Raw genomic sequence first — 8758 nt, forward strand, 5'->3', positions numbered from 1 at the left:
GCTGCGTCTGACTGAAAACGCAAAATAATAATAATAATAAACGACAACAACTTATAAATAAATAAAAATCGCTCGATCGGCCAGATCTTCGGCCGAAGTTTCTCTCAAATATTTCCTTGTGCTCGGTGAAAGACTATGGGAGGGTTCGAAATGTCAGGAGCAGAACAAACTCTGAACAAACGAGCTTTGTGTATGAAAGCTGAAACCCGAAAACTCACAAAATAAACGCTACACAACTCCGTCTTGTGTTACACTGAAGGACAAAATGCCACCACACACTTACACACCGCACTTAGAAGAGAAATATCTGTGCTTACCCAGAGGCCCGTGGAGTTTGGCTTTCTTAACTAGAGAGAGATGGAGAGAGAGAGAGAGAGAGAGAAAGAAAATGGTTAGAATACACACAAGAAAAAAAAATACAGCAAAAATCTGTAATTCTTTCTATTTCTCTATCTATCTTCCTATCTTTCTTTTATTTATTTTTTTTATATCTTTTCATGTTGATTTTTTTCCTCTTTTGCTCCATTTTTCCTAAATCCTCTTTCATTTCTACGTAAATGTTTATTCTTCTTTCTCTTTTTCTGTTCTTTCTTCCGTTTTATACTGTCTTTCTAAACCGGTTTCTTTTTTTTTTTACGTCCTTTCTCTTTCATTTTGTTCGATTTTTTTTATATCCTTGCTCTTTTTTCCCCCTATATCTTTTTCTCTCCCTCTTGTTCTTTCTTTCCCATTCTCTTAATCCTACTCTCCTTCGCGTTTTCCCTCGTTCCGATTGCTTCTATTTTTTTTTTTTGCACTGTCCACATCTATCCACACGGTCACTATTACAGGATTGAATGAGATTATTACAGCAGATTATTTACTAGATGAATGTGACAGATGGATGCTGGGATTGGACTGTGTGCTTAACGGCATCTCAGGATTAACACAACCTACATTATTGGACTTTTTCCCTGTACATTGAGCCACAGAGCAGCTTGATTTCTTTAATGCTGTGCCGCAGAGCAGGTTTGCTCTGATACTCACGGATCGGCTTTGGACTGAAGTTACGTGAGAAACCTCCATTAACTTTTCCATTGTGATGTGTCCCTCACGCCTCCTGAATCCCTGATGCTTAATGTCTAACCGTTAATGTTGGGCGAAACGATGGAAACTAAGCCTCATCTCAGATGCTGGTTCACGCACTAAACAAATAAAGCGTCCATGAGTAACTCCACATCCTTCCCATTTTAATGAGGTTAAAACAGCATCACAAGCTTTCATTCATATACATGACTGTCTGTTCTTCATACACCTAAAGGGGTACTTTAAATAAATAAGAAATAAAATATTTTAAATATTGAATTGCATCTGTATTTGAATTGTATTATACATTATATTTAAATTAATAAGAAAGAAAATATATTTTTAAACAAATAATTTACCCATTAACTGGTTGAGTTTAAAAAATATAAAGACCTCAAAAACCAAGTTGTTCTTATTAATTAATGATGGTTCAAGAAAACAAGCATTTAAAATCATCCATCTATTTTCTAAGATGCTTATCCTACACAGGGTCACGGGGAGCCCTAAAGTGGGGGACTCAATCACACAAACACTCGCACACTCAGACAATTTCGGCCTACGACACGTTTTTGGACCGACGGAGGAAACTGGAGAACCCAGAGGGAACGTGCTGAAGTTTGAGGAGCACCTGCAAACTCCACGACCAAGTTGGTCGTCTTCCAAAATCCCACCCACCATCCACCTCTCCTGAAAATCACACGATGGCAAGCTACTAGGAAACCAGACCCTTAAGCCAACCAGCTGCTTTTGTTCAAACTGCATCTCATAACACACTTGAAGGAAAGCATTAAACAACCTCTGCCTCATACATGAGCTCATAATCCTGTGATTGACAGAAGAGGAGGAGAGAGTAAGCCCCTCCCACACAGAGAGCACGGCCAACTTTGTTCGCTTGGCTCCTAGCCATGGATGGCTGCGTTTTGGCCAAAATCTCCTCCTGAACTAGTAAACTACTGCTACAACTGACCCCCAGTAAGCTTTACTTTTTAAGAAGGACATAAAAAATGTTACACCCATGTTGGATCACTCTGCAACGGAGTAGAGATCAGGCTTCCAGGAGGTCAACAAGCAGGAACTGTGTAACAGGAAGCAGGAAGTGAGGATGGAAACTGTGCATGTTGACTTCTGGAATTTGTTATTTGCTTTTGGCCTTTTGAAGCAAAAGAAAGAGAAAGAGAGAAAGAGAGAGAGAGTGGATGCTTAAACTGATGGACGAATCCAGCAGATGGACAGAGGATTACAATTCCAATCTCTTTCCTTTTTGCATCCTCTATTTTTTTTTTTATCTTTTTTTGTTTGCTCAATTCACCCTGCCCTGATTTACCCTGAAAACAGGTTCAACAATTCTCCAGCGACCGAACCTGCCCTTCTGTATGAATAGAATTCTTATTTTCCCCAAAAGCACTTTAGCAAACTCATCATAGTAGTAAAGCAAAACCGTTATCGTGTTCAACAATCTCTAACAGCTACTTTTATATATCTGGGTCACAATGTTTTTTCCAGCTCTGCTTTGGTAAAACCAAACTCTCAATAAAGGGGGTGTGGCCAGAGTGCCAGTCCCAGTAAAGGGGGTGTGGCCAGAGTGCCAGTCAGACCCAGTAAAGGGAGGTGTGGCCAGAGTGCCAGTCAGACCCAGTAAAGGGAGGTGTGGCCAGAGTGCCAGTCAGACCCAGTAAAGGGAGGTGTGGCCAGAGTGCCAGTCAGACCCAGTAAAGGGAGGTGTGGCCAGAGTGCCAGTCAGACCCAGTAAAGGAGGTGTGGCCAGAGTGCCAGTCAGACCCAGTAAAGGAGGTGTGGCCAGAGTGCCAGTCAGACCCAGTAAAGGAGGTGTGGCAAGAGTGCCAGTCAGACCCAGTAAAGGAGGTGTGGCCAGAGTGCCAGTCAGACCCAGCAAAGGAGGTGTGGCCATAGTGCCAGTCAGATCCAGTAAAGGAGGTGTGGCCATAGTGCCAGTCAGACCCAGTAAAGGAGGTGTGGCCAGAGTGCCAGTCAGACCCAGTAAAGGAGGTGTGGCCATAGTGCCAGTCAGACCCAGTAAAGGAGGTGTGGCCAGAGTGCCAGTCAAACCCAGTCAAGGGAGTGTGGCCAGAGTGCCAGTCAGACCCAGTAAAGGAGGTGTGGCCAGAGTGCCAGTCAGACCCAGTAAAGGAGGTGTGGCCTGAGTGCCAATCAGTCCCAGTAAAAGGAGGTGTGGCCTGAGTGCCAATCAGTCCCAGTAAAGGAGGTATATAATTAGACATACACATAATACAACCGTGTGCTCCAGTAGATACACATTATTATCTATTCCTGTTTAATATCATGAACAGCAGTTACGCTAATTCCTTTCTACTAGTTTCTCTTTTTCTACCCATTTCGAGGCATCCAGTGAAGGATATTATTCATAACACTCTCTGGTGTTTATAACAGTTTATAAATCACACCCTTCACGGTCACTGTCAAAAAGGATGAGGTTCACTTTTGAGTCTGTTTCCTCTCAAGGTTTCTTCCTCTTCCATCTAAGGGAGTTTTTCCTCGACACAGTCGCCTCAGTCACCTCAGACTTGTCTGTTGTATAATAAACTTTTGTACTATGTTTGTTCTGTAAATCCACTTTGAGACAATGTCCATCGTTAAAAGCGCTGTACAAATAAATTTGAATTGCATTGATCATGTCTGACTGAAACCTAGTGGCCAATATTTGCTTTGGAGTTAGTCAGGATCCAGGAGGGATGTTCAGTGTGTGTGAAGTGGATTAGAATCTTCATGCAGAACGACCTCCAAACAACAGGTGGATGTCGGTCACAACGTGTAGCACGTGGAGAATGCAAATCCTTCCTTTATTAAATGTTGAAACATGCTGGAACAAATGTTCCAAATGAGTCCAATAAAGCCAGGCCTGTGACAGATGACTGAAGAGAGCACTACAATAAGCAGGACAGCTCTGAGGAAATGACCCTGGAGTGTTATTAAAGATGAACAGGTAATAATGTTGATAGGACGGAGCAGAACGTTCAGTTGTGCTCTGTGTGTGTGTGTGTGTGTGTGTGCGTGCACATGCTGGCTCTGCATGTAATGACATCACCATAGAGATGGGCTTTGTTCTAGACAGAAATCAGGAAACTGAAGTGTGATGGTATAAAGGAGAAGGTGAGCCACGTGTGATGGTCACACACAATATTGGACTGTACACTGCAGAAGTGAGGGTTAAGGGCCTTGCTCAAGGGCCCAACAGTGGCAACTTGGCAGTGCTGGGGCTTGAACTCCGCTCTTACAAATCAACAACCCAGAGCTTTAAAAACACTTGAGCCACCACTGAACCCAAAAAGGAATTAAAAACCACATGTCCACGATAAACCCATCATTTCTCCATCTATTATTAAAACTAAAACTCACTTTTTCATGTGATTAGATTTCCGGACACATTTACACGGGCATAAAACAGCTATGAGCTCTAATGAGTTTTACTCAGAGTTTTGAAAATCCACACTCAAATCACACTGGATTTACGAAACCTAATCGTGTTTAACGGAACTCAATTAGTTCAATTAGTTGGAACCGACGTACACTTTGGATGAAATAAATAAATAAATCCGACAAACTATTTTTCTGTTTTTCCAATCCGCATATCGAAACATAGACGTCATGTTTTTTAATCCGATCTTGGCGTAAACGTCTTCCCGAAAATCCTACGCACACGATATTTAATGAGTAAGACGTCCAGTAAACATTTAACCTCAATCTTAACCACGCTTTCTAATATGATCACAACAAAAACATGAGTCATGTTTGAGATCTCTAATAAATAAAATGCAGGGATATGGAACAGGAGAGAAATGAACAATAATAATAATAATAATAATAATAATAATAATAATAATAATAATAAAAAGTACATTTTTAATGCAAGATGCACTTTTTTCAAAAAACTGACAATATTCCACAATAAAATGGTAGTTATGATGCTACGTCGTTCGTCAATTATGATGAAGGGACGGTGATATATCACACGGTTGCGGTTTGTGTCGCTCTGAGTTCAGAGCCTCTTTTGTGCTCGCAGGATTGCACTGTGGAGATTCAATGACGGCTCATTATGCTTCGCACGCATAAATAAATCTGGCAGAACAAAAAGAGAAGATGCGGTTTACCAGAAGAGTCGACCGCCTGATTTGCACCTACGTTTTTCCTTAAACACACACAAAAAAAAACCCTGGTGGAGAAATGAAACAAAAACCATCTCAGGTCACAGAGAAGTTAGTGAAGATTCAGTTTAATCACCTGAGACTTTTATCTTCGAGCGACTTTAAGATAAAATCGGAAAGAATCCGATTCGAATGCGGATCTGTTTGAGGAAGCGTTTGGAAAGAAAAATATCAAAAAGGTTTTATGATGACTAAAAGGATTCTAAAAGGAGTGTATAAAAAAAAAACCCCACAGATTTGAGACGGTTATAAAGAAAAAAAATGAACATAAAACGACTACATGGTTTATTATTTTCATAAAACACCACAAAATGATGTTGAGTATTAAGAATCGAGTTCATCCAGTTATAGAGACATTTAACGTTGAAAACGGCCACAGGAGGTCGACTTCGCAAGCGTCTCGTTTTTCTGCTTCAAAAACCGCATCTTGTCGTCATGTTACAGAAAAACCATTTGCTGTGAAGCTTCAGAGCTCGCAAAGCCTTTATCATTAATACAACCTTTAATTACTGTATCTGCTCGACTTAATTAAATGAGCTAGCAATAAAAACTACCTAATAAAAAAAAATGATGTGGTTCAATGACCAGTTTTTAAACCTGTCCTGAAAACATTCTTGATTAAAACACACAATCTTTTTCTCTTCGAATCAAATCTTGTGCTCAAAATAAAAGATTTCTCAAGCTCATGATTTATCGGCAACATGTTTCGGTTCTACACGTTTCTCAAAATTCCCTCTGTGACAAGGTGACACGTGGGTCACATCACCTTCATCAGAGCTGAAGCAGTATTGGGATCACACACACACACACACACACACACACACACAATCAACAGAGAGGCCAGACAGACATCAGATCACACCAGGGGCAGATGCTGATCTGGGACTGGCAACTGGCCAGAGAAAAGCTGCTCATTTCTAGGAGTGTGTTCAGCTGTGAAACACACAATGACACACAATCACACACACACACACACTGCACAATCGGGGAAAACCAAACACGTGACCTATTTCAGAAAAAAAAAGCCTCTTCCTGCACAATTTGAATAAAAATAATTCAACTAGATCAGGGATTAAGGAACAAGACCGCAAGCGGAAACGACAAATTCATGCCCCTTGGTGTTAATTTGTGAATAAAATGTTACTACACATGAATAAAATTTGACACGTTATCTGAACCGTACCAGACTTTAGGCTCCACCCACTTCACGATCACGCCATCGTATATCCATGGAAAAAAAATAGGCGCACGTGTTCAAAGCATTAAATAAAATCACCGAATCTGAATAGAAAATACAACGGAGAACTAAATTAAAGAACAATTTAAAAGCGTCATGTTAAAGGAATATTAGCTGTGGGTTATATCAGTCTTCTATTAGCATTCATTTACAGCATTTAGCGGACTCTCTCATCCGGAGCGACGTACAAAAATGCTTTTAAAAAGATACACACATATGACAAGCAGGGGAGAAAGTGCTAGTTCAAGTGCTTCATAAAGAAGTAGTTCTTAAACCGCCGTTTAAAGATATCCAGTGACTCAGCTGTCTGGACCCATAGGGGAAGTTCATTCGGTGAAATCGGTGCCAAAACAGAGTCTTGTTGTATACTTACCTCTTACCCTGAGTGATGGTGGGACCAGTGGAGCAGCGCTGGTAGCTCTGAGGGTGTGAGGTGGGTGCAGTGTGTGGGGTGATGTGGGCTTTGAGGTAAGATGGAGATGGTCCATTTTTGGCTTTGTAGGCAAGTATCAGTGTTTTGAATCTGAGGTGTTCAGCTACCGGAAGCCAGTGGAGGAACGCAGCAGTGGGGTGGTGTGGGAGAACTTAGGCAGGTTGAAAACAAGTCATGCTACTGCATTTTGGATCATTAGCAGAAGATGTATGCGTTCGTAGGTAGAGGAGACCTGACAGCGGTGAGTTGCAGTAGTCCAGTCTTGAGATGACAAGAGACTGAACAAGTACCTGAGCAGTAGCTGTGGACAAAAATGTCCGAATCCTTCTAAAGTTGTAGAGAATGAACCAACATGAGCAAGTCACAGTAGCAACATGCGAGGAAAAGGACAGATGATTGTCCATGATTACCCCAATCTAATTCTATTCTGTCCTCCACTTTACACACTTCGGGTTCAGTCCTTCCGATTCGGAGCGATGACGATTAACAGTAGTAGAGAAAAACACAGGTGTAAATCCAACACAACGAGATCAGGTCTAATACAGATGCTCGGCGTGTCCGAGAAATATATAAACAAATAAATATCAATCTGAAACTTTATAAAGACACAATGCTAAACTGGCAGCTATACAATTTCTGTGCTTGTTGCAACATTAAACTTTACTGCAACTTTCCTTTTATTTATTTATTTTTATTTGCCTTAACTGATTTGGTGTCAGAAGGAAATGATGTCAACATTTTCTTTAAAAAAAGTATATTATTAGGTACATACATACACACACACACACACACACACACACACACACACACACACACACACACACACACACATATAAGATGTGGAGACAGTATATTACTTTATAAGAAGTACTTTTCAATATAATAAAGCTCATTTCAATATAATATTCATAAATAAGTAAATAATTATAACTGAGCTTCTCAAAAAAAGAGAAGAGGTCAAAATGGATATTAAAAGTCAAGTAAAGACAAAAGTAAAACAAACAGCTGCATTTTAGAATTACATTTCCATCGCGCACACACTCTCTCTCTCTCTCTCTCTCTCTCTCACACACACACACACACACACACACACACACACACACACACACACACTCTCTCTCTCTCTCTTTCTCTCTCACACTCACACTCACACACACACTCACACTCACACTCACACTCACACTTACACACACTCACACTCACACTCACACACACACACTCACACTCACACACTCACACTCACACTCACACACTCACCTCTGACACACAGCAGTGACATGTCAAGCTTTTTCCTCTCCAGTTATATGGATTGTTTTATCAGAAAACAAGTCAGCTTCTCGTCCTGACACATTTCCAAACTTTACATTTTATCAAAGTCACTTTATTTCTTCTACTACAGTGATGAAATGCCCTACAGGTGCCACGTCCAGACTCACGCAGCTTCCCTTCGCCATGATTACAAAAAAAAAACGTCCTATAACAGAGGAAAAGCGGAATGAGCCACAGGGCGGGACTGATCACTCTCAAATGGCATGAGGCCCAACCAATCAACTCACGGAATTCTTAAACTAGGGGGCGGGACACCACAACGAATTGACCAATCATCAACTGAGTAGGTGTGTCGTCTCGCTAAATAAACATTCAAAAGGAACAGGTGTGACGCGCTGATTTGAAGTACACAGCGTTTCCATGGCAACCGCGCGGGCCTTGAAAACTATTAACGGATGTGATGTCATTCCTCAATTGTTTATTATTGTTGTAAATATAAATTTCAGTCTATTTTTTTTTGCTTTTTACTTTTCTTTGCGTTGTAAAAGTACTTTTCTTTGCGTTGTTTCTTTT

The 8758-nt window shown here is 40.8% G+C and overlaps 1 protein-coding gene across 4 annotated transcripts in view; it reads right to left on the minus strand.

The window, feature by feature from the left end:
- The window catches only part of unc13bb (unc-13 homolog Bb (C. elegans)), a 74090-nt gene extending 65662 nt beyond the window's left edge, over positions 1-8428 (minus strand). For 2 of the 4 annotated variants that reach the window (XM_047805023.1, XM_047805022.1), the window contains exons 1-2: positions 8174-8428; positions 318-347 (exon numbers count right to left, since the gene is read on the minus strand). In XM_047805023.1, the coding sequence (XP_047660979.1) occupies positions 318-347; positions 8174-8195 (52 nt within the window). In that variant the 5' untranslated portion in view covers positions 8196-8428. Of the gene's footprint in view, positions 1-317; positions 348-1026; positions 1185-8173 lie in introns of all 4 variants that reach the window. The other 2 variants (XM_047805025.1, XM_047805024.1) reach the window with 2 other exon arrangements.
- Positions 8429-8758: the final 330 nt, after the last annotated feature.

Source organism: Tachysurus fulvidraco, chromosome 20, assembly GCF_022655615.1.
Source record: "Tachysurus fulvidraco isolate hzauxx_2018 chromosome 20, HZAU_PFXX_2.0, whole genome shotgun sequence".
NCBI classification, from domain to species: Eukaryota; Metazoa; Chordata; class Actinopteri; order Siluriformes; family Bagridae; genus Tachysurus; species Tachysurus fulvidraco.